The sequence below is a fragment of the Electrophorus electricus genome, chromosome 4, assembly GCF_013358815.1.
Source record: "Electrophorus electricus isolate fEleEle1 chromosome 4, fEleEle1.pri, whole genome shotgun sequence".
Lineage (NCBI taxonomy): Eukaryota > Metazoa > Chordata > Actinopteri > Gymnotiformes > Gymnotidae > Electrophorus > Electrophorus electricus.
This window is the reverse complement of record NC_049538.1, coordinates 10,882,010-10,908,239: the sequence shown is the minus strand read 5'-3', so window position 1 is coordinate 10,908,239 and position 26,230 is coordinate 10,882,010. Positions and strand designations below refer to the sequence as shown.

Below are 26,230 nucleotides of genomic sequence, written 5' to 3'. Positions count from 1 at the left end.
AAAGAGAGAGAGAGAGAGAGAGAGAGAGAGAGAGAGAGAGAGAGAGAGATGAGAGAATTGGCCGGCGCACAGAGGAAAAAAAACCGTGAATTTCTCTTTCCATGTCTTCCGCGCGCCGCACTTTCTCTTAGTCCGTTTTGGCCCGTGACTAAACGCATCAGCCCACTAATTCAGCTGACTAATTCAGTTTTCTGGCCCGTGAAATCTGGAGCCGTGGTAAGAGCATCGGTCAACATTAGTTACAAATCCCAGCCCACACGCTGAAAAGCGCGAGTGACGCGGCGCTGATGGGCCGCTGCCATTGGAGGCTTGACCGGAGCTCGTGGTTCGGTTACCGGACTGGAGCGAGCGCACAAATCTGAGCTGAACATCATTCACGTCTGTGATAGCCGCACGTGATGCCTGCAGGACAGTGAGCGCCCGGGGCAGATATACCCGCACACCGGACCGCGGGAGGGGGGAGTCTTACTATTACGCTGTCTCAGGACGTGCGACCCGTTTAGCTGGAACGATGCAGGACGGTATGGGACTTTTTGCTTCTTATCTGTATATTTACTTTTTTTCGACGTGTCTGTTTTGAACCATTGAACGTTAATGTGGTTTGTTTCGTGTTCAGCTTTCCAGATGAAGCAATGGTTATTTAATTAGGATATAACGATTACGGTTGTTCACAGTCGTTCCAGTGGTAGCTTCGAGTTAATCGCGAACCGTATCTTAAGTCATTTATTACTGCTTTCTTAATATTAAAAATTAAGTATTTTTATTTAATGGCGACATAAAGCTTTAAACCCACAACTTTCCTGCATGACTTTAATTACACAACCGCAGCGCTCTAAATTTGTGCCCGTTTATCTATCTTGTGCCGGGTCCCCGCTTATCTCAGGCGCTTTAAGCGTTGCGTAAGTCAAATAGAAGGGTTTCCACCTTGTAACACGAGCTAGGACATTACAACAGGTTTTTCTCACTGCAGTCTACGTGAGATACGCAATTCAGCATGCAAATAAATACAGTGAAAATATGCACCTGGTCTTAGAGAACTAGTGAAAAGCACAACTGGATTTTTTTTTCTCATCTTACGAACTCGACTGAGTTCAGGTTTTGTTTTTGTTTTTTTAAAATGAGTGGATTAGCTGACTAAGGTCATATGGAGCAGGACAAGAGCAGAGCTGGATTAGCAAAGAGCGCCTGCATATGTCAGCATACGTCTGGATGACGCTGTGTGGATGGTGCGTGTGGCGCGTGAGGTGATGGCCTTGTGAAGAACAAAGTATTGATAAGTTATTGTTACTAAAGCAAGCGCGTCGTTACCGGAGGGCTTATCGTGCCCCGAAGTAATGGTTTTAATTTTGTATGTTTTTATTTGCCCTCGGGAAAAAGTTGGTCTGCATTAAGCAAAGCAATGACTTCGTTCTCCGATGTGCGCAAAAATAAATGTCTGTTGTCAGATTCGTCTTTAGAAGGAGAGGAACAACCTGTGTCCAGCGTAGGTCACATGGCGGCTCTGTTTTAGATCAAAGTCTTGCCTTTACCGGCTCCGCCTTCATCTCGGAGCAGTTAGTCGTGATTATGACCGGTGGCAATTTCCTGTGTCCTCTAATCAGACGATGAGCGATGAGCCGGCAGGAGGAGACGCGTCGGTGCTAAGCACGAAAACAGCGCCACGCGCGTCGTGAAACTCTCAGGCGAGCAACTGCCAACGCAACATTAGCGCTCCTCGTGCTCTTTGAGTCATCGCTGCTCGTGCGCCTCACTTTGCTTCTGCAAGTCCATCTGTGAACTCTCAAGAAGTCTGGAGAACTTTATCCTTGGCCATCAGTATTAAAAAGACGAGAAAATGTTAAGCATTAGAAGATTAATTAAGGGTGTGGATTGGTGTTGCTGTTTTGGTTTTTGGTTTGTTTGTTGGGGGGGGGGGGGTTCGTGACTGGTTGTCGGTGCATATTCGATCAAATTTTATGTAGCTGTAAAGGCAAGTTTGTTGAATGTTTAGAGAGAATGTATGGTGTGACAGTTGTTTGTTTGTACATCAGTTCATCTGCAGACCCTACTGGCTGTCGCCCTGGCCATCATCTGCTTCTGCCTCGTGATAGGCTTATGCATTTGCTGGCGACGAATGAAGTCCCTCCCTTCTGATGAAAAAGAGGTGGGGTTTTCATCTCCCTCAGCTCCAGTGGACCTCGTGACCGTGAACCTAAACTCCTGCCCGTCCATTAACATCCTACCAGTCAAGCAGCAGTACGAAGAACTGGAGGGAGACGTTTTTGCCTACCCGTCTCAGGACAGCAGCCTGTCGCCCTCCGATGACGATGCGAACGCTCTTTCCCACACCTCGCCGGAGGCAGTGGGGCCTCAGAAGCCTCAGCTCCCCCTTCGCCGCCTGAGCTCCCCGGTCGTCCCCACCTCCTCCTCCACAAAGATCGTCCGCAGCCGCGCCTCTCTCCCTTCCATACGCAGGCTCAGCCTGGTGGTCAAAAAGAACCGCCTCACCGAGCGCCGTTCCACAGTGACCAGCGACAGCTGCTTGTACACCGAAAGCAGCCGATTGACTGGCACCGCCGACCTCAGTTCGCCCTCCAGCCCCCAGGGGGAGCTCCAGCCGTCTCAGTATGGCTCTGGCTCCGGGCCCACGCAAGGCAAGCAGCTGCCCTCGCTCCACTTCACTTCGTTCTTCTCACCAGCGAAGAGCACTCTTACGGTCGCCATCACGGGGGTGTTCCGGGCCTCCAGGAGGGTCAGCGGAGCTGTGGTGCGTGCAAGTCTGCCTCTGCCCTGCCCCGGGTCCCTGCAGGTGGCGCCGAAACGCAGACAGAGCCTGAGCGCAGAGCCGCAGCCTCAGGTGTTCACGCTGCAGGCTGGATCGTTGGAGAAGCTCCAAGCCTGCAGGTTGCTACTGGCTGCGTTCTGTAAAGACTTCTCCGGCCTCAGGGAGACGTCGCTGGGGGAGCTGGAGCTGGTCTGTTCTGACGTGGAGTGGAAGCCAGATACCACCATCACATACCAAAGGCAGCTCACTCGCAGGCTCAGAAAGGTACCGCGCCCTGGAGAACCAGCTAACATCTTTCACAATAGCAATCCTGATCCTCACCTGCCAGTAATGTATTATCTATAACCATACAAATGTTATTTAAGCAATTTAAAATCACAGAAAACATTTTTTTGCAAGTGTGATTCAGGCAAGTTTTAAAAAAAAACAACCATCAAACCAAACAAAAACAACATAGAAATTCTTTGCCTGAACGTTTGATCATGTGTCACCAACCTCATCTCCAAATTAAAACTTGTGAGGTTAGGAAAACTCCAGGTTGGATGGAAAATGTGTCTCATGTAAGTGAGGGAGGAGGTTGGAAAACAGGTCAGAGGGAGCACTCCGCCCATCTGATTCCGCCGGAGCCGCTTGGACGAGCGCTGGGCTGCGTAATCAGAGCGGAGCTCCCGCGGGGCATGCCACACTTTCCACTCAGCGCCGGGAGACGTTAATAGGCCCCCGCACTGAGTGAGTGGATGGCAGATGAGGGCTGGCGTGGTGCCCACATTTTGCCCTCTGCAGAGGACAGGAGTTGTGCCTGGGGGGGGTGTACAGAGAGGGGTAGTAGAAAGAGTAGATGAGAGTGCAGAGGGGCTGCGGGTGTGTGTGTGTGTGTGTGTGTGAAATGAAACACAGGAAATGACATGAGATGTGGTCTCTCCTGTTCGTGAGATCTCTTGGACCATGAGTCATGCAGCGAGAGGTATTACTGTAGTCTTTGCCTGGATGTGTGAGAGGTATTACCGTAGTCTTTCCCTGGATGTGTGAGTGGTATTACCATAGACTTTCCCTGGATGTGCGAGAGGTATAATCATAATCTTTCCCTGGATGTGCGAGAGGTATTACCGTAGTCTTTCCCTGAATGTGTCAGAGGTATTAGCATAGTCTTTCCCTGAATGTGTCAGAGGTATTAGCATAGTCTTTCCTTCCACATGGGAGTGGTGTTACCACAGTCTTTCCTTGGATGTACGAGAGGTGTTATCATAGTCTTTCCCTGGATATGCGAGAGGTATTACCATAGTCTTTCCCTGGATGTGCGAGAGGTATTACAGTAGTCTTTCCCTGGATATGCAAGCGGTATTAGCATAGTTGTTCCCTGGATATGCGAGAGGTATTAGCATAGTCTTTCCCTGGATGTGCAAGAGGCATTACTGTAGTCCTTCCCAGGATGTGTGTGAGGTATTACCATAGTCTTTTCCCAGATCTGCATGAGGCATTACCCTAGTCTTTCCCTGAACGTGCGAGTGGTGTTACCATAGTCATTCCTTGGGCGTGTGACAGGTATTAGCATAGTCTTTCCTTGGATGTCTGAGAGGTATAATCGTAATCTTTCCTTGGATGTGTGAGAGGTATTAGCATAGTCTTTCCCTGGACATGGGACTGGTGTTACCGTAGTCTTTCCCTGGATGTTTGAGAGGTATTAGCATAGTCTTTCCCTGGACGTGGGAGTGGTGTTACCATAGTCTTTCCCTGGATGTGTGAGAGGTATTAGCATAGTCTTTCCCTGGACATGGGAGTGGTGTTACCGTAGTCTTTCCCTGGATGTGTGAGAGGTATTAGCATAGTCTTTCCCTGGATGTGTGAGAGGTATAATCGTAATCTTTCCCTGGATGTGTGAGAGGTATTAGCATAGTCTTTCCCTGGATGTGGGAGTAGTGTTACCGTAGTCTTTCCTTGGATGTACGAGAGGTGTTATCATAGTCTTTCCCTGGATATGTGAGAGGTATTACCATAGTCTTTCCCTGGATGTGCGAGAGGTATTACAGTAGTCTTTCCCTGGATATGCAAGAGGTATTAGCATAGTTGTTCCCTGGATATACGAGAGGTATTAGCATAGTCTTTCCCTGGATGTGCAAGAGGCATTACTGTAGTCCTTCCCAGGATGTGTGTGAGGTATTACCATAGTCTTTTCCCAGATGTGCATAAGGCATTACCCTAGTCTTTCCCTGAACATGCAAGTGGTGTTACCATAGTCATTCCTTGGGCGTGTGAGAGGTATTAGCATAGTCTTTCCCTGGATGTCTGAGAGGTATAATCGTAATCTTTCCTTGGATGTGTGAGAGGTATTAGCATAGTCTTTCCCTGGACATGGGACTGGTGTTACCGTAGTCTTTCCCTGGATGTGTGAGAGGTATTAGCATAGTCTTTCCCTGGACGTGGGAGTGGTGTTACCATAGTCTTTCCCTGGATGTGTGAGAGGTATTAGCATAGTCTTTCCCTGGATGTGTGAGAGGTATAATCATAATCTTTCCCTGGATGTGCGAGAGGTATTACCATAGTCCTTCCCAGGATGTGCGTGAGGTGTTACCCTATTCTTTCTCTGAACGTGCGAGTGGTGTTACCATAGTCATTCCTTAGGCGTGCAAGAGGTATTAGTATAGTCTTTCCCTGGATGTGGGAGTAGTGTTACCGTAGTCTTCCCCTGGATGTGTGAGCGGTATTAGCATAGTCTTTCCCTGGACATGGGAGTGGTGTTACCGTAGTCTTTCCCTGGATGTGTGAGAGGTATTAGCATAGTCTTTCCCTGGATGTGTGAGAGGTATAATCGTAATCTTTCCCTGGATGTGTGAGCGGTATTAGCATAGTCTTTCCCTGGACATGGGAGTAGTGTTACCGTAGTCTTTCCCTGGATGTGTGAGCGGTATTAGCATAGTCTTTCCCTGGACATGGGAGTGGTGTTACCGTAGTCTTTCCCTGGATATGGGAGTGATGTTACCGTAGTCTTTCCCTGGATGTGCTGTTGCAATGTGCACAGACGTCCTGTAGCCTTGTTAGTAGATCTCATTCTTTTCTTCGGTAAATGAGTGTAACAACGGGGGAGAGATGAAGGTGAAGGAGTCCTTGCTGATGAAAGAGCTTCATCTTGAGTCGCAAAGTGAGTCAGTCTCCAGGGATTTTAATCTGAGGCTGGAGACCATGTTTTTGGTTACTCACAGCTTCAGGGGACAAGAATTATTAGGAAGCCATGGCCTAACATTCCAACACTGTATTTAGAATTTCTCACATTAATCCATGCAGAACCTGATGTTAATCTCCTTGGATGGTTTATACACATTCTACACTTTGTACACACTGGAGAAAGTAAGCCACCCCACAGAGGTGCAGAGGTTGAGCAATGCTAAAAAAAATATGTAGGCGAAGTAGCTTTAAAATATCAGTTTCATTGTCTAAATATGGTATATTAGGAAAAATCATTTTATTTTTTCTGACTAAAACTGTCATTGTTAAATCTGCTCATGGCATAATGATTAGTCAGGATTATAGTCATCAAGTACAATGTCCCTGTAGACAGTCGTCCTTTATGGAACACAAACTCCTTCCCTGTGATTGAATTATGAGAGCTAGAAGGAGAAGGTGAAAAGATTATATAAGTATTATAACCACAAACATGACTGATATAGCAATCAGTGTGTGTGTGTCTGTGTGTGTGTGTGTGTGTGCGTGTGTGTGTGTGTGTGTGTGTGTGTGTGTGTGTGTGTGTGTGTGTGTGTGTGAGAGAGGGAGAGAGAGAGAGAGCCGCTGAGTGTGACTTATGATTATATCTTGGCATTAGATAAGCCAAGAATGAGTTACACTGGCCAAACTCAGAGAGCCGTGAAATCCGAGTCCAACACTCTGCCTACTCTCATGGTTCACACATTACCACTGTCACAGAACACAGCTGTCAAGAAAACAACAAGAAATCAAGCAAAAAAGCAAATGTTTCATCTGAGAATCAATATGTGTCACTCAGTGAGAAGGCAGGGAATTCAAATGAACGCTACTGCTTTAACTTCACAATAAACAATTAAACAGTATATATACCTAGTGCAATCCATAAGTATTTATAAGTAAAAGTAACACAGTTTTGATTTAGCATTGTATTTGGGCTATAGCACAGTGGAATTTAAATGTTTATCAATGAGTTTAAGGTTAAAGAGCAGAATGTTGTTCTAATGTCGTTGGTATTTGCATATATAATTTGCATTTGCATCTATAACATATCAGCCATACAGTACCCAATGCCTCTTTCATACATAGTCAACTCATTTTAGGGGACCATGATTAACTGTAAAAATAGTATAGTGCTACGTTTGTCATTTACAGTAGTCCTTTGCAAAGCCTGTCTTAAAACTGGCCCACAGACATTTCTTGACACCGGATCTTTCCTGGCAGTACTCCGCCTGGCATGCCTGTACCGCAGTCATTCTCAGCATCTTGGGGAATTGAGTAGGGTTCATTACTCTGTGCTCTTGGGCCACGTGGTCTTCAGTTTTTCCTGTTTTAAAAGTGACCCGTTTCAGTCCAGTCTTTGGTACAAAAAACAAAACAATTACCTGGTTCAGTGGCATGACTCAAGATAATCTACTTGCTGCCATGGTAACGTGATGTCTGTTAACCTGATGTTAGGCATTTGGATGAATCTAAACCAAAGAAAAGGTGTCCAATTATTTATGAACTGCACTGTACACGTAAATCTTATGTATGAATCTTATGACAAGTCCAAAACTTAATCCGTTATCCTTTAATGAATTTTTCAGTAAAACTATATCTTGTACATCAGTTTGTAGTTAACAATGTCATAATAAAAAAGATTCCCCATGTAAACTATTCCACCGCTCCTATAATAATCTGTCTGAAGTTTTCAGGCTTTCTCAGACCACCTTAATGTGATTGGCTCTTTCTTTGTCCCACGCTGTCCTCATTTACATTTCAGAGCACGAGCAGCCAATCACTAGGTGTGCGAAGGGCGTCGACATGTGACCCAAGGTCGCTGGGTCAGCTCTTCATCCTACTCCAGTACCAGTCCCAGGCCCATCGCATCAAAGTGATGCTTCGCAAGGCCGAGGGTCTGGCCAAGCTGACCAAGATGCCCGGAGCCCCCAGTGAGTTGACGTCCACGTCGCCGATCTACAGCCATTACAACAAAACTGCAAACGTCTTCCACAGTGATGACTGGATTACTCAAAACTGGAGTTTATTTAGGATGCTTATTAGTGAAGACCCACTAGTGACAACAGAGAACAAGTTAAAAGATGAGGTTAAGGGGCACTGTAACGCTTTGTGTGTTTCTTTCCCACAGATTACCACGTTGTCATAAACCTGCGTCACGGCGGGAAAGTGATCAGTACTAAGGAGACGAAGAGAGCAAGTGGCCCTAATGCGGTTTGGAACGCGCCCTTCCTGTTTGATCTGCCAGCTGGTGACATCACGAGGCTCCCACTGGTCTTGGAGTTCATCGTCGTGCAGGTAGGGGGGAGTGGTCTAATGGAATGGTATTTGCATATCTCAGTTAATTGATTTAATTAACATTCTCATTTTCATTTGTCTTCAAAAATAATATACAGTGCTGTGACTAAGGATTGGCATTAATGCTCTAATAAAGTCCTGCCTTTGTGCATGTTTGTAACACTAAAATGTTTCAGATTCAAAATGTAATAAAATATAAGACAAGGAAATACCAAAACAGGAAAAAAAAAACAGGTTATAAATCCTTAGCAGCAATTGTCCACTTCTTATAACTGGAGATGGTTAAGTATGTCTGGAGGAGGTTTGACTCACTCTTCTTTGCGGAGTGACACTGGGGAGCTTCAAAGTATGCCCATTTAAGGCTCTGCTACCACTCAGGTCATAACCTGTAGGAGCAGTGGCAGCTCAGTGGTTAAGGTACTAGTAATCAGATGGTTTCTAGGTTGCCACTGTTGGGCCCCTGAGCAAGACCATTAACCCTCAATTGCTTAAGTTGAGTCATAATTATAAGTCACTTTGGATAAAAGCGTCAGATGACCCAGAACCACTCCTTTCCTGTCATTTAGCTTCTTCTGAGCCATTCACAGGTGGGCCTTCCTCTTGTGGTCCTGATGGCTGCCTTGCTGCTTAAGCCAGCTGTGTTCTTTAGCTTCAGGTTAGGCACTGATGACTGGAAATACTGCTGTAGCGTTTTCTTATAGGCAGCGGAACTGACGGTCCTGTCAGTGACGGCATGTTGCCCAGATCCTGAAGCAGCAGAACCTCCCCACACTGTTGCACTACCACCGCCCAAAGTTCCACTTTTAACTCATCCAGAAAGCTTAGGACTCATAAATGTGTTTGTTTTTTTGTTTGTTTGGTTTTTTTTCACAAATGTGAGCCAAGCCTTTGTGTTTGTCTTAGTTAGAGTGGGTTTCCCCCTACAGCTCCCGTGGATGGCCTTATTACACAGTCTCGCACTACTGGAGGGGTCATGCGCACTGACCTTATCTAAAGTGGGCAGGGCTCGCAATTCTGGGATGATCGTCTGTGTCCTTTTGGGTCATCCCAGATGAGTCCCCACTGCACTCTTGGAGGACGTTTGGTTGACCACTGCTATTCCAAACATGTTCTCCGTGTGGGGATAATGACTCTTACCGAGCTCACTGTGGTCCCAGAGCTTTAGGGCTTTAGCCATGGCTCTGTAGCCCTTTTTACACAGATATATTTCAACACATTTCACACACTCTTTTTTATAGTGTTGTTTATAGTAATGTCTTTTATAGTGAAGTTAGATTCAGCAGGTCTGGAAGTAATGAAGCCTGTGTATGTCTAGTCTTCACATTTATTTGATAATTGATCTTAATTATCAACTAAATTTGATAACTAAGAGAACTATGTTACTATGCATGAATAAAGTTATATATTGCCTTTCTGAGAACCCAAGGACACTTTACAATCAATACACAGCTTTTACATCCAGTCAACGGCAGAACTCTGGACCGGAAAACACAGCCCCTCAGGGGACTACATCCATTACTGGGCATGCAGACACACAATCTTACACACACACACACAATTTTTATTTTATTTACTTTGGGAACAATTACTTTTTCACACCGTGGTGCTGGTTGCATTTTTCCATTAACAAATGAAAAAACAGACACAAACAAACAGACAAAATAGATAACATCAAGGGGGGTAAAAACTTTTCAAGGCACTGTAATAATATCATCCTCATTAATGTTAGCACATTACCATGGTACTAGGTATTAAATGGCAGTAGTAACAATAAGAATATTCTTAATTACTGCTGGTATTATACTTTTTGAGTGTCAGACCACTCTCAGAAGAGCAGTATGGTTTTGTAGTGACATGGTTTGGGGTGTTGGGCTGGTGTAGGTGTATGAGGCTCAGCAGGCCTGCTGGGGTCAGTATCACTGCTGGGTTGCGAGTGCGCCATCATCCAAAAGTATTCTGCCAAGAGCCATATCCTATGGTTAGAAACTGACCAATCATAAGCCCCCAGAGGAAGGCTAACAGTTTAGCATAGCCAACAAATGGGCTGTACGCAGATAGGCTATGATGTTTCTAATAAAGTGTATGGTAAATATATACTTCATCAAGCTGAAATGTAATATAGTATGCATTGAAGTTAAAGTAAATCTAATTTTAAAGTAAATTAAACTCTGTGGGGCTTTTACATGAGATAAACACAATATAAAGTTCTGAGGCTCTCTCTAATCACTGACTCTGTTTCATAGGGGCGGTTATATATGAAAAGCACTGCACTGGGCCATGTTCTGATTGGTTATGAGGGTCCGGAGGCGGGGCAGCAGCACTGGCAAGAGATGTATAACCGAGGCCAGATGGAAACCGTACGCTGGCACGCTCTCCAATCAAATACACCTTAGGATGATGGACACATCCTTTATCCAGTGAGAGTTTTGTCCGATCACCAATGGCCTCCCTTGGGCCTGTACAGACATCGATAAACTGCCAAGCTGAATATCATGCGAGTGTCTACCGGTATGAAGTGTATTTAAAGAATGTATTAATGTAAATAATTCCATCTATTTTTGAAGTTCCCACAGTGGAGTGCCAAAATACTATTGTGACGAAAAATAGAAACAACAGAAACAGAAATAACGTGTTATCAGAGGTGAGTAACCACACCAGTTGCTAACATAGACTGCTTCTGAAGTTGTTTGTGTGTTGTTTCCTTGGTCTTTGGGACTAGTACTGTCTTGTTCTTTATTTACTGTGTCATGTGTTATTCCTGACTGAAACTTTCTAACCTGTTCGCCACCATGTTTGTCTGGGTGGTTTTAAAGTTCAGCCATCAACTGTATACGTTTCTTGGGACCTGACCAACAGCAGGGACACTGATTGCATGACATTAGAAGTGAATGTCATTTACTGTGGTGTGGCTGTGAAGAAGGGTAACATTACATAGAAAGCCACATATGGCAGCCGTAGCCGTAAGCAACAGAGCGTGTCTGCCTCAGTGCTGTGTTTGATGCTCCACAGTAAAGAGCTCGTTCAGGAATACTGTAATCAGATAAGCTGTGTTTATTTTATTTTTTAAGTCGATGAGGCATCGATCAGTGGGTTTCTGTCCTTGAGCTCAGCATCACAACACAATGCCCTGATGGTGTAATACAGTGCCCCGGGAGCATGGAGTTATTATAGTGCTCTGATCCTGTATGTGAAGGCTCTTATGTCACTTATAAAAGATTTGTCTTGCAACACAACTCTGTCCTAAAAATAGGATTGTTTTATTTTGAAGCTAAGTAAACACAGCAGACCATGTTATTTTAGATGTGAAGGACAAAGGCAGCTGCCAGCGGAAATTGCATGTAACAAAAGAACAATTAAATTAAATTAATCTAACAGTTTATCAGTCTTATTAAGGATGGCAGGTCAGACATGCCGGTAATTCATGGTGGAGTTTGCCAGTGTGGCATTGTTTTTATTAAACGAAATTTCAGTTGTCAAAGGCAACAGTCAGGTCTTCTGTTGTACAGACGACTGGAAGCTTCCTCTTCGATGGACCTCTTCGAGAGAGGCATTAAACATTATTATTAAAAGCCAGAACACTGACCCCTAGAGGCAGAAATTGGTGTTGTCGTTTGATTCCGTCATTTATACAATAGAATATTGCAGTTTGTTGGGTAAGAAAAGGTAACATTCATTGTTTTTTGTTGTCACCGGTGTGCTTCAGATACATTATAGTGACATTACAACAATTCTATAAACTTCTAAAAGAATTAAGAATTTGGAATTAAAAAGTGAGCAAATGGTTAATAATCTGTATTAATCTACAGAAACACTGGATGTTCTTTCTATTAGTCCAGCACAGACTAGTTCACTAACTTTACATCTAATGTAACATAATGTTGTTGACATTATATTAATGCCTTTAGTGAATGATGGTGAAATTTGATTTATGTATTTATTGCATTGTATGCTTTTGTTGCCCATTCTTGTATAAGAGTGTATAAATATAAAGAAAGCACTAAAGCAACAATGGGTGAGATTTGTCACAGCACATTCTTGTATAAGAGTGTGTAAATATAAAGAAAGCACTAAAGCAACAATGGGTGAGATTTGTCACAGCACAGGAAGCCTTGCAGGTCCAAGTCATTGTCAAGCAACTGCAATTAAAGAAGATCCTTTGAAATAAGCAGGGACTGATATATTCAGTACTCCAGCAGGGAATGATATATTCTGTATTCCAGCAAGGATTGATATGTCCATTGCTCCAGACTCCAGCAGGGACTGATATATTCAGTACTCCAACAGGGACTGATCTATTCAGTGCTCCAGCAGGGACAGATATATTCAGTACTGCCTACATGTAAGAACACCATCTGAAGAGAGGTTCTTTGTCACTCTGCTGGCTGCAGGGTCTGCTAGGCTCGTGATGACTCACTTTACTAGTCACTTCAACCTTAAGTGTCTGTGACAGACTCAACAACCCTGACATTTATGGTGCGTCTGCCCCCTCGGTTTCTCCACCTAACCACAAAGCATTTTCTCTTCTTCAGGGCCTGACACACTGACCCTGCATCACATGCTGCTCATTGTTTTGTTACTGCTGAAGCAGGGGGCTAGGACTCAGCCAGGAAGGAGTCTTCTCTGAGTTTCTCTGAGCATATCTCAGTCTCTCTGAGCTTCTCTGAACATCTCTCAGTCACTATGAGCTTCTCTCAGTCTCTCTGAGATTCTCTGAGTTTCTCTGAGCATATCTCAGTCTCTCTGAGCTTCTCTGAACATCTCTCAGTCACTATGAGCTTCTCTCAGTCTCTCTGAGATTCTCTGAGTTTCTCTGAGTGTATCTCAGTCTTTCTGAGCCTCTCTGAGCATATGTCTCTCTGAGCTTCTCTGACCATCTCTCAGTCTCGATGAGCTTCTCTCAGTCTCTCTGAACTTCTCTGAGTCTCTCTGAGCTTCTCTGAGTCTCTCTGAGCATATCTCAGTCTCTCTGAGCTTCTCTGAGTTTCTCTGAGCGTATCTGTCTCTCTGAGCTTCTCTCAGTCTCTGAGCTTCTCTGAACCAATTTTGCTCTGCAGTATTGGCCTATGCAGTGATTATGGTGCAGGATGCATTATGCAAATGAACTTTCTAAACAGGTTTCTTTATAAAAGTGTGTTCTGTGAATCACGTTTTTCACATGATCCAGGTGTTAAAATAATCTTTAATAAGGCCAGTCTTTAACCAACAGATCGATGTTCATTAGTTTATATTCAATACTGTGCAAGCCATCTCTCACTGAACGTGGGGGTGTAATGCACATGCCACTGGTGACTCAGACACACATGCTGCACGTAATGGTCAGCCCGAGACACGGTAATGGATGGCCATTAGAACACAATCACACATCGTTGGCCATGATGGGCACTCTGATCAGTTTAACCCATTCCCAGACTTGGATGGCCTTACCTGTACACCTTGGTGATGGAAAGATGTTTATCATGAATGAAGACAACACATACGTCATGTTTGCTTTATTGTGGCTTTTCTGTGCATTTCATCAGACTTGTTATAACTGCTACTGCAAATATGATCTTTGATTTGTGCTTTTGTATCTCACTTTAAACTTTGTCAGATGCTAAATGTGTAAATACTAGTGCCCTCTAGTGGTGGGAAAAGAGTGACTTCCAAAATGTATCATTTCATATTTATTCTCCATTTCAGTTCAGACCCCTCTACTTGTTGTACACTTGATTGTATACATAAATACAAATGCACATTAATTGGGGCAGTGGTTAAGTTAACTACTTGATTAGTATTCAGAAGGTTGCCAGTTCAAGCCCCACCACTGCCAAGTTGGTCCCTTGAACAAGACCCTTAACTCTCAGCTGCTTAAGTTGTTTTCAGTCATAATTGTAAGTTGCTTTGAATAAACGCATCAGCTACATGCCATGAATATAATCACACCTAATGATAACATTTTAATAGAGTTTCAAAATAAACAGAGATCTCCTATTCAGACCTTCTATTCATTACTTTGGATGGGGTTTAACTGCATTCTTAGTCTGAGAGGACACTCAGAGCCTTGTCTTGAAGCCACTCCAGGGTGTTTTGCCTGTACGTTTCAGGTCATTGTCATGTTGTCGTGAACTGTTGTGCCCGTCTGAGTTTACATGTGCTCTGAAGGTTCCCTTCAAGTATGCTCTTGTATTTAGCTGCATTCATCCATCCTGCAGTTATTACCGCACTCTCTGTTCCTGCCACTAAGAAGCTCCTCAGAGCAGGGAGTTCCTACCATGTCTCAGCACAGGGGTGGCATTAGCCAGGTGATGTCACAGACCTTTCCGTCCTGCCCCTGCGCAATAAAGGCCTGATTTGTGAAGCGCTGCGGAGTTGGTTGTCTGTACAAGTTCCCTCATCCCTTCACAGGACATTTGGAGCTCAAAACAATGGGAAGGTTCAAGCTTGTGCCAAGCTGCTTCTATTTAAAAATGATTGAGGCCACTGTGGTTCTGGGAATGTTCAAAGCCATAGATATTGTTTTATATCCTTGTGCTGATCTATTTCTGACCACAGTTCGAGTTTTAGAAACATCCTAAGGAGAATCAAAGAAAATATGATACATCTTACCACAATCTGGAGCGCCACAACAAAACAAATAAGACTATTTCTGATTTTTAATTTAAGCATTCTCAAAACTCTAAAAACATGTTTTCAGTTTGTGTGTTATTCACCCCCAGTGTTGGAGAACTGCCCAGATTCTTTTGATTAAATTTTTTTTTTGTGTGTGTGTGTGTGTGTGTGTGTGTGTGTGTGTGTGTGTGTGTGTGTGTGTGTGTGTGTGCACGTTTGCGAACAATTTGTAAATGTTTAATTTGTTTAATTACATGAACAGGAAATTATGGAGCTTGAGAGCCATAATCCTACTGAGTGTACTTTGAATGCCAGTATCTGTTTTGTCTACACAATCATCCATCCAGACCTTCTAGCTTTTAGTAAAATTGATTAATCAGAGGCAAATAACCTTTCTGCATATGTAGTTTAGTTGAGTGTAGACTTCACACTTCAGCTGCAAAGCTAACAACAGCAACAGAAACATAGGAACAAAGTAACACAGGAATACAGGGACACAGAGACATGGACACAAGGACTCAGGAATACAGGGACACAGAGACATGGACACAAGGACTCAGGAATACAGGGACACAGAAACTGATGGAGGGGCTTAGCAGGATGCGAAGAGGAGCTGTGATACACAAAATGACGTATATCGACACAGAAGACAACGTAGCTCTAAGGCCATTGGGGGATTAAACACTGACAATACTAACGTTTACACAAAGGACTTATATACGCTCGCATTAACACAGTGAGGAGCAGCTGTGAAACCCATGGGGGCGTGGCCATGGCCACACACACACACACACACACACACACACACACACACACAAGGGTAGACGTTTGGGGGAGGGGCCGTACCGTAACAGAAACACAGGGACACAAGGACGTCTCTATGTAGAGCTGACGTAGGCTGTCTGTCTCTATGCAGAGCTGATGTAGGCTGTCTGTCTCTATGCGGAGCTGATGTACGCTGTCTGTTTCTATGCGGAGCTGATGTACGCTGTCTGTTTCTATGCGGAGCTGATGTACGCTGTCTGTTTCTATGCGGAGCTGATGTAGGCTGTCTGTTTCTATGCGGAGCTGATGTAGGCTGTCTGTCTCTATGTAGACCTGATATAGGCTGTCTGTCTCTATGCGGAGCTGATGTAGGCTGTCTGTCTCTATGTAGAGCTGATGTAGGCTGTCTGTTTCTTTGTAGAGCTGATGTAGGCTGTCTGTCTCTATGTAGAGCTGATGTAGGCTGTCTGTCTCTATGTAGACCTGATATAGGCTGTCTGTCTCTATTTAGAGCTGATGTACGCTGTCTGTCTCTATGCAGAGCTGATGTACGCTGTCTGTCTCTATGCGGAGCTGATGTAGGCTGTCTGTCTCTATGCGGAGCTGATGTAGGCTGTCTGTCTCTATGCGGAGCTGATGTAGGCTGTCTGTCTCTATGTAGAGCTGATGTAGGCTGTCTGTTTCTATGTAGAGCTGATGCAGGCTGTCTGTCTCTATGCGGAGCTGATGTAGGCTGTCTGTCTCTATGCGGAGCTGATGTAGGCTGTCTGTCTCTATGCGGAGCTGATGTAGGCTGTCTGTTTCTATGTAGAGCTGATGTAGGCTGTCTGTCTCTATGCGGAGCTGATGTAGGCTGTCTGTTTCTATGTAGAGCTGATGTAGGCTGTCTGTCTCTATGCAGAGCTGATGTAGGCTGTCTGTCTCTATGCGGAGCTGATGTAGGCTGTCTGTCTCTATGCAGAGCTGATGTAGGCTGTCTGTCTCTATGCAGAGCTGATGTACGCTGTCTGTCTCTATGCAGAGCTGATGTACGCTGTCTGTCTCTATGCGGAGCTGATGTAGGCTGTCTGTCTCTATGTAGAGCTGATGTAGGCTGTCTGTCTCTATGTAGAGCTGATGTAGGCTGTCTGTCTCTATGTGGAGCTGATGTAGGCTGTCTGTCTCTATGCGGAGCTGATGTAGGCTGTCTGTCTCTATGCGGAGCTGATGTAGGCTGTCTGTCTCTATGCGGAGCTGATGTAGGCTGTCTGTCTCTATGCGGAGCTGATGTAGGCTGTCTGTCTCTATGCGGAGCTGATGTAGGCTGTCTGTCTCTATGTGGAGCTGATGTAGGCTGTCTGTCTCTATGCGGAGCTGATGTAGGCTGTCTGTCTCTATGCGGAGCTGATGTAGGCTGTCTGTCTCTATGCGGAGCTGATGTAGGCTGTCTGTCTCTATGCGGAGCTGATGTAGGCTGTCTGTCTCTATGCGGAGCTGATGTAGGCTGTCTGTCTCTATGCGGAGCTGATGTAGGCTGTCTGATTCTATGCGGAGCTGATGTAGGCTGTCTGTCTCTATACAGGTTACACCATCCGTCATCCTGGAACAGAACTAAAAAGCAGTCAATGACTGCCAAAGTGTTTGACACCCTCTAGTGGTTGGCTGCAGTACTGTCTCTAACTCCTCCCGCGCCAACAAGTGAATGGATAAAGTTTGACCTTTCAAGTTGCCCGTCCAGTCAAATCTATGGGCAACTGTGGTCTGTTAGTTCCACAAGTTCTGTTCAAGTTCATATCTCCCCAGTTTATTTATTTAGTTATTTTCTTTTGATGAACGGGTTTTGATGGAAATCATGTGATATTTAAAGGAGCAGTAAAATGTGGTGATTGCCAGCTACAAAGCAGACAGCACCGCAAACAGGCAGCCACTTTCTGTTACATTACTTTATAGTTTTAAAGGAGCAAGAAGTCATTTTTACCACCAAAATGTAGCAAACAATATTTCCATCTTTTCTGTAAAGCTCAAGACATCCCCAGTGCTGCAAATGCAGAAGGATGCGTGGCCTTCCCTTGGCAGGCGGGGCGCTGCATCAGATTACGCTAGTGTTAAATGGGCAGAAGTGGAGTCACATTTAAGGTAAATTTGCATAAAGCAAGAAGGAAGGAATGTGGTGCTACATTACATCAGCTCTGGTGGCGTGTCCGTTGGGTCTACTCTTTGGCCGTCCTGTTTTCCTGAGCCTCTTTCTCTCCAGATGTAACCATGCGGAGCTTTGCCTGTCAGGGTCTCTCTGCTGCTGCGGTTTTTCCTAACTGAAAGCTCTGCATCTTTCTCCTAATAAAAGTGCTCTCTGCCCTGCACTCTAGGAAACTGGTACTCTTTGTGTGTAACCATTACTGAGCCACTGTTCCATCCTTCTCGGCCTGTGGTGCAGTGAATGCTGGACTCTTTTCTGGGAAGACCTGGGTTGCCATGTTACGATAACCAAAAAATGCAGGTCATGGACACCTGTCCATGTGGACCAGGTCTTAGTTACTACCCAAGAGAAATCAATAAGATTTAGTGTATCAGGTGATCACAGTGACTAAAAACCGGCTTTGCTAAAAGTAGTAGGCTGTGCGTTGGTCAGAGCAAAGACAGTAACACACAGAGTGCACTGAGCAAGGAATAAGGCTTGTCACAGACATCCGTTGTTATCGCAATAATTGTAGTAATCATAATAATTGCTGCCATTATTGCGTAGCCCTGTAACTAGGTAGCTAATTACTGTCATCCTATTATGAATTACTGTGTCATTGTCCTGAGATGCACCTAAAGACTTTCTCTGTAATTTCACTTCACTGTGTGAGAGGTTTCTGTGCATGCACTTCCAGTCTCAAATGTCCCCTTGCCTGAAATGCCTTTTCATTCATTAATCCTAATGGGCAGGGCCACCAGGCAATTACCAGGCCCCTCAGGAACAGAGGCTTGTGTACTCCAGCATACAGAAAGGTAATCCACACAGAACCTGGATATTCCGAGGCAGGCATGAGGACGCTGGTCTATATGAATGTTTAACTATTTACCACAACCTTTGTTCTAAGGCCATGGACTCCCACTGGTTTTCAGAGGCATGCCACCAGGAAGGCATTCTTTTGTTACTATATCACTAAATAAATTCTATACAAATAAAGTATGTATCAAAGTGGTACATTTGTGTAGCCTAGCGTAACAGTAGTAATTATTACCTGTTAACTAGTTGGTCTTTGGCTCACCATTGAAATACACCATAGAGGAACATGAATGACACAGATGGAGAGATTGTTGCTTCTTGTTTGGCTAAACTCAGTGTTGAGTTTGCGCAAAGCATCATGGGCATGCATGTGTGTTCAGCGCAACAAGAGACTGGGGTTTTCAGAGCCGTCAGGAGCAGTAAACGTCTCAACAGGACGAAAGAAGAGATTTATCAGATATAACAGTGACTGCACTAACCTACAAGATGGCATGCTCACTTAAATAATGCGTATTAACATATTCTCTGTCCATTTGCTCAGAGGGGGTCCTATGCTGACCAGAGCACTGATCTGAAGTCAGTTCTCATAGCTTTTTTTAAATGACTGGGCTCGACAAGCAGGTGAGTTGGGGTGAGCACTGGCTCAAGGTGCAGGTCTAATGGAAGATGACCTGGTGCTTTTCATTTGAACTTTTCATGCAAGGACAAAACACCCAAAGAGAAATTCTCCTTGCTTTTCTCTCTCTCTCTCTCTCTCTCTCTCTCTCTCTCTCTCTCTCTCTAGCTCTGTGTGTGTGTGTCTCTCTCTCTCGGTTGAATTCTGCTTTTAATTTGTAAAATGTGTGTGCATGCATGTGTGAGACGCGCTCCTTACATCCAAGCCTAACTAATTCAGTCCAACCATCCAGTTTCATAGACAGAATGCTGATGACGACATTCCTGGCGAGACACACGTAAACTTTCCTGTTTCTAAGCCTCACTGTGTAATGATGATAAATGCACACACCCACACTCAGGCAGCCATCTCTGACCTGTCCATGCTCTTAGCCTGGGTCCAGTCAGCCACCATGGCTCAGATTTCCACATGCCGGGTCTCCCCAGCTGCTGATCTAAAGCTCACCGGATGAAAAGAGACATAACTGACAATTCAAGCAGCCTGTTAAGATTCAGTACATATGCAAAATGGAGTAAATGCCTAGTTCTGTCAACCAGAGCAGATTGGGATTCCAAAAAAAAATTGGATAACATACAAAATTGGGCATGTGATTTCACCCCCCTCCCCGTTTCTCTCTCTCTCTCCCTCCCCCTCTCCCTCCCCCTCCCACAGTTGGCCTTTGCTAAAAAAGATATGCCATTTGACTCCAACAGAGGTCTGCTGCAGATATACATTTCCAACTTTGACTGTCTGGACAATAGCAAAGCTGATCTGGGTTTATCAGATCTTAAGACTGCAAAAAACTATAAAATGATTAATAGGAGACCTTATTTTTCTTTTGAATGTATTAATTGGTGCAATTTTGTCAGGTGACGTGTGATTGTGTAAGGCAGAAGGTCATTTGCAACTATTCCAAATGCTGATGCACTGTGCTTTAATGAGTCCGTCTGTGGAAGCGTTGTTTGGCAGTTAGAAGCTGGCCTGAGCATAACTTTCTATTATGATTGCATTAAAAAAGATTTTGGCTGGCTGAGTTTATTGGGAACACAATTACTTGACTGTTCCTTTATTCCCAAGTCAAAGAGTTTATACTGTCAAGTCTAAAAATTGTGTAAATCAGAAAATGTTTGGATCCATCACAATGTTAGCCACCTCTTTGTAGACACATAAGTAAACAACTGTTGCATATTAAACATATTAGTTAAAAACACATTAGTGAAACACTGTCATTAGGGATAGAAATATCTGTAGGTATTTACTGGAAATGCCATTTCTCTGTTTCTATTTGTGTCTCTCTCTCTCTCTGTCTCTTTGTTTCTCTCTCTCTCAAACGTTATGTCTTCCCCTTCTTCTTTAACGTTGCTCTCACACACATGGTTTACTGCTTGGTAACCAAGCTGAACTTTGATTCTAAATTCTGTGACAGATTTAACGCTCCCGATAAATACTTCCCTCTGTCAAGAGCCTCTGAGGAAAGTTTTCATCCCTGGCAACAACTCTTCCACTGCTACAGTGGGTCCTCTACCCTCTCCGTATAGTGTAACTACACAGACATGCATATTCACTCATGCACACATCAGAGTGGAGCACACAGATGCTCCACATGATTCCCATCAGGCCCTGTGAGCACTCTGGTCCAATGTGCGAGCACCAGGCACACTCTGCCTGGACCGGTGCGTGTGCATGGCGTTCACACATCCGCTGGGTGGATGCTGTCTACCTTCGTGTGCTTCATGGGAACCACGTGGTGTGGACTGGCACGTGGTGTGAACCCAGTCCAGTGCGGCTGAGCCATGATGTGTGGCCGCCCAGTGTGTCCTGTGCTGGAGTAGATGAAGTGTGGGCACCAAGGGGGGGTCATGGGGGGGCGTTCCTCTTACGAAGGTGTCCAAAGCTCCCACTAAAGGTTAGCCGCACCTCCAACACACACTCTGTGCCTCTGTGTCCAGCTGTTTGTAATTGCTTTGTAAAAGCTTTCAGAGATCACATCAACTATTGTTTAACCTCACGAATGCGTTAAGACCCTGTGCGCTTCGTTTGCAATCTATGAGACCATTTGTTTGGTGTTTATTCATATTACAAATACTATCAGATTTTTTATTTTTTGGTAATGGTGGAAAAGATTGTTTTTTAATGAATAATTAACAACTCCATCTTGTTTGGATTTTTCATTCTATTCATGTCACTGATGAGTTTAAAGTATAACCCTGGGAAAATTACCTCCCTGTTGTGAAGCCAGGACACGTGTTCTGAGTCACAAGCTGTGCTGAAACAAAAAACTAATATTGGCTCAAACTTTTATGAGATCTAAAGATCAACTTTAACCTCTTGGCCTTCTCTTAATGAAACGGCTCAAATGTGACCTCTGAAAGGTTATACCTCATGCAACGTTCTGACTCAGTGAAGTCATCCAATAGTGTCCAAGCTGGTTGCCCATGCACTAACAGTACACACTCATGCAATGGCAGCATGGTCATGTGTAGCACACGGTACATAGACTGTGGTTTCGGTGGAAGCCTTGGACTCCGTGTTCTCCGTGTCTGCGTCTGGACACGGGTTCTCGTCCACATCGGGAGAGCCACGGGAGACCTGCTTGCAGTTATTCAGTATTGTTTCCACTTGTGTGACGCCAAATGAAACAGAACAGAGAATCACCTGCTGGATAGACGAGAGCGCTGGGAGTTTGAATGATAAATCACCTTTCCTACTGCTCAGCTCCACACTTAAAGGCACACTTTCCCTCACTTACGAGACACCTCCCCATAGTTAAAGGGACACTTTCCCACACTTAAGTGGACAAAATGCATATAGGTGCTTGCAGTTCCCATCATATAAATTATTCAATAAATTAATGGTCAGTACTAACTAGAAACACCTTGCTGTGCCTTCTAGAAACTAGAAACACTTCACTGTGCCTTGCCCAGTTTGTGACAGCCATCCTCATTTACTCTTCATTTATGGTCCAGACAATAACACCCATGTTTTTTGGGGGGGGTTTGTTTTTTTGTTTGGCAGGTTACTCTCTAAAAACTCCGGCAACCCTGTCATGGTTGGTGTATTACTGTCACTAACATATCATTTCTGAATTTCTATTGGTCGAGTAGCCAAATAACAGCCAGTCATCAGTGGTCCTGTGGTCAGCAGGGTAGAGGTTGAAGAGAGAATCCTTCATAGCAACACGGACTACATCCTATAATCTATAAAAGACAGATCTGCCAAGGTACCTTCCAAATTGTTTAGCCTTGTAAAATAAATCACATCTATTTTTACATCTGGTTCTAATTATATGTATATCTGACACCTTGTCATATATATGGAAAGTATGGCGAAGTCAAAGATAATGGTTTGTATCAAATAGATGCTTATCTCTAGATCTGTAGCTCGAATAACAATATGTTTGTATTTAACACCAAAGGGGAACGGCATTGCTGAGACAAACTCCAGATGTTGCCTGTGGTAAATTCGGTCAGATCACTCTACCCACCATATGATGATGTGACTATAAAGACTTCTTTGGCTACTGTGTAAAGAAATACAGCTTGTCTTCCTCTGCACAGTATAGGATTACTTAACAATGCTCCATCGATCATGTGTACACTAATACAGCACCATTAAAATAAAATACATGTGAGGACATTATTTATTTGTGCAGCCTAGGGGACCGCAGGAGGTGGAATGTAGCCTGATATATCATGCATGGTACAGGACAAGATTTCCAGCCTTGTTAACATACAAAGCAAAGCACTTTATACCGTGCTTGTGGCTATAACTCCTAGATTTGCTAAAGCAAAACCCTGAACTTTTAAAATCTTGTTGCATGGTACAGGACAAGATTTCCAGCCTTGTTAACATACAAAGCAAAGCACTTTATACTGTGCTTGTGGCTATAACTCCTAGATTTGCTAAAGCAAAACCCTGAACTTTTTAAATCTTGTTGAAAAGTTAAACTTTTTAAAACTTGTGACATTTACCACTGTGACATTTTATTTCTTGTTGTTTTTCTAAGCATTTCTCAAAGCATGATAGGATTGAAGTTTAAAACTCTCACTGTGCTAAGAGGTTCATCTTATCACAACAGTAGACTAACTCTGAAAACGATCAATCTATCACAGCTGTAGACTAACTCCGTGGAAACAATCGATCCATCACAGCTGTAGACCAACTCTGTGGAAATTATCGATCCATGGTCCAGGGTTTCAGCTTTACCTTCTAAAGCGTCAAGACGCAATGACTGAATTCACATTTCAAACCGATTCTCTTTTTGTTGAGTGCAGTAGCTCAGTCTTGTTTTTTTTATTGCTGACCAAACAGCTACCCAAACCCTCGTCCACAGATAGAGCGACTTCGGATTCTAGTCTGAAACTAGTTGAAACATGGTATTTCTTCCACTTACCCTCTGCTGATCTGTGCACCAGTAGCACTTGGGTGGGGGGCAGCGGTATTGAACCACTTGGAGTACATCAATGTCATTGGCACTGCAAGAGCAAATGCAGGTTTTCCATGCTGTCATCTGTCCTAGCTCACGCTTCTGCTTATATAGAGTATTTTACATGTGTGTGTGTGTGTGTGTGTGTGTGTGTGTGTGTGAGAGAGAGAGAGAGAGGCGGGCGGGGGGGGGGGGAAGGAATATTTGATTTCCAGTGATCACACATAAAGAGAACTGATTTTAAGGAAGTCAAAGGTCAAACCTTTACAAAATGAAGCTGTAATGGTCTTATATGCAAATCAGTCCCTTGAACGGCCTACTCCAAACACAAATGTCACTAAACTACAGATTCAGACCTGCCATGCACTCAGGAAATGAAGGTTATGCCAAATAAATGGTCCTTTATAAAACTAATTTAAAAATCACCAAAAAGCCACACAGACCTTTACATATCAGAGCAGGTGTGATTTTTAGGCCAGTTTGTTGGTGTTCATAAAGATAATTTTTTGGTTTAGCACTATATTAGTGAGACGTCTAATGTTCCACCACTGCAAAGCAACAGCAACTAAGCGTATATCGATACCAGATTTTTTTGGTAAGCATCAGAGCACTGGGAAACGTGCATGCCAAACCTGCTTCGAGGCATTATCCAGCCACACTGCTTTCAGATATAGGAGTCATGCTGGAAGTGTAAACCCATCAGGAAGAGGACGAGAGCACTTTGTCCATCTTCTTGAGCCTAATGCATCGTGATCTCTGCCCATATCACAAGGGGTCGTGTTGAGCAACACGTGAGGCTACCCAAACCCCAAAAGCGCCTTATGTTCTAACAACAAAACCAGCCGCACAATCCAGCCATAAAAATGTAGAGCCTGATTATGTAAGCTGAATAAACAGACCATAAACATTTTCACCCTGGAAAAAAAAACAAAAAAACATAGACCTTATAAATTTGAAACCCACATGAAATAGCTGGACAACAAGTAACATCAGTGGAGCCAACCAGTGGATTCAGGCTTTAACGGCTCTGTTTTTCACAGTAATTTAGTGGGGGAGATAGTTAGGTCATATCACCTCCTTTCACTACCAGCTACACTCTACCAGCTGTGCTTCTTACTGTTAAATAACCCTTCCAGTTCCAGTTGGCGAGACTCAACCCAAACTCGCACTTTAAAAGCCAGCCTGTCAGCGCTGACGATAACGCAGCTGCCCCAGATGTGCCCATATTTGCATGTGCCTTTATCATACTTCTAAAAACATCTGTATTTGTCAGGATGTCATAGATATGGTATTTATGTACTATATCTGTACAAGAATGTTGTGTTTGTGCATGCACGTATGTATGTGCGCATGTGTTCGCACACACATACACGTGCGTGCGTACGTATATGAGTGCAAGCCTACTGAATTCACAACTGGCTTTGCCAAAACACATTGAACAGGGCTAAAGGTTAAACTGAGAGAAGTAAAAAACCCAGACTGAACCAAACTGAGCAGGGCAAGGATGGGAACTGCACAGAGTTCGGCTAGTGCGGTTAGCTCAAAGGAACCCACAGCTGTGCCGTTTCCATGACTGCCTCTGTCTGTGGACCTTCGGTACCCAGCCTTTAGGTTTTTTGTAGTGGGAGCAAAACAAAGGGGATTTTTAAACTTCAGTGTGTTTTTGAGAGGGAAGACGTTATGGTTATGGGGGTGTAGAGTTGGGATTTGGGTTGTCACTCTGGTTCACAGATCGTGAACGGAAGCATCTGGTTTACTGCAATGTCATTGGGAAAACGTTGAAGGTTGCTTAATACCATTGTTATTAGACACAGCTGAGCAGGCCTACCATATGCCTATGTGGTAGCTATCACTTATGGCCCATTCTTAAAGCATTTAGCATGCTGATATATAGCCTAAATCCAAACACAGTTTTAAAAAAATATTATTACAAGGAGTTAAGCAATGAGTTCAAGAAAACCTTTGAATTTTTAGCAGAAAACCACAAAGGTTCAGCTAAGGATTGCTACTCACAATAATAAAATGCTATGGCCGTTGTTGACACGTGAACACAGCTCCTCACTGCCAGTAAAATACACATTTACTCTGAAATAGCCTGTTTCACCTTGATTAACGTTTGTTTTCTTGAGCTTAATTTCAAAGAAAAAGCCTACGAGATAGAAATACTTAAGAGATCAATTTGTAAGTAATTCTAAGCCAGTTCCTGAGAGATTTGTTGTTGTTTTTTCTTCTGTAATTTCATGAAGGTAATTACGTTGTGTTTAAGTTACTTTGGACAGAAAGTGTATGAAAAGGAACAGGTTAGCTGCTCTATGTACGTGCATGACTTGTTTGTTTGTTTGTTGGTTAAATTGCTTTCCTGGATATGAATGAAGTCACCAAAGGCCAAAAATATTTTCAGTTCCGAATTCTCTTTAAATGCCGCTCACTAAACCCAAACGTTTACGAAAGAAGTCGCCATTCTGATAGTACCTATCTGGTTTTAGAAGTTAAATGGGTTGACGCTCGATTATTTTAAAAATTTACCTCAACTCTTTATTTCCGGCGTGACGCTCACCCCGTTTTACACGG

At 43.9% G+C, this 26,230-nt stretch overlaps 1 protein-coding gene across 2 annotated transcripts; it reads left to right on the top strand.

Moving 5' to 3' along the window:
• The first annotated feature begins 98 nt into the window (after positions 1-98).
• Positions 99-12,164, top strand: LOC113583352 (synaptotagmin-11). Of its 2 annotated transcripts, none has more exons than XM_027019656.2 (5): positions 99-521; positions 2,031-3,028; positions 7,722-7,890; positions 8,088-8,254; positions 10,498-12,164. In XM_027019656.2, the coding sequence occupies exons 1-5, from the start codon at positions 512-514 to the stop codon at positions 10,645-10,647; spliced, it is 1,494 nt and encodes a 497-aa protein (XP_026875457.2). In that variant the 5' UTR covers positions 99-511; the 3' UTR covers positions 10,648-12,164. The 2 variants fall into 2 exon arrangements, with proteins under 2 accessions (XP_026875457.2, XP_026875466.2); XM_027019665.2 differs by lacking the exon at positions 99-521 and adding an exon at positions 928-1,226.
• Positions 12,165-26,230: the final 14,066 nt, after the last annotated feature.

What these genes read in the sequence shown, in the direction of transcription:
- LOC113583352 (XM_027019656.2), top strand. An exon ending in TCACTCGCAGGCTCAGAAAG is followed by an intron (nt 3,029 to 7,721) that starts GTACCGCGCCCT and finishes TTTACATTTCAG; the next exon opens with AGCACGAGCAGCCAATCACT. An exon ending in TGGAGTTCATCGTCGTGCAG is followed by an intron (nt 8,255 to 10,497) that starts GTAGGGGGGAGT and finishes TCTGTTTCATAG; the next exon opens with GGGCGGTTATATATGAAAAG.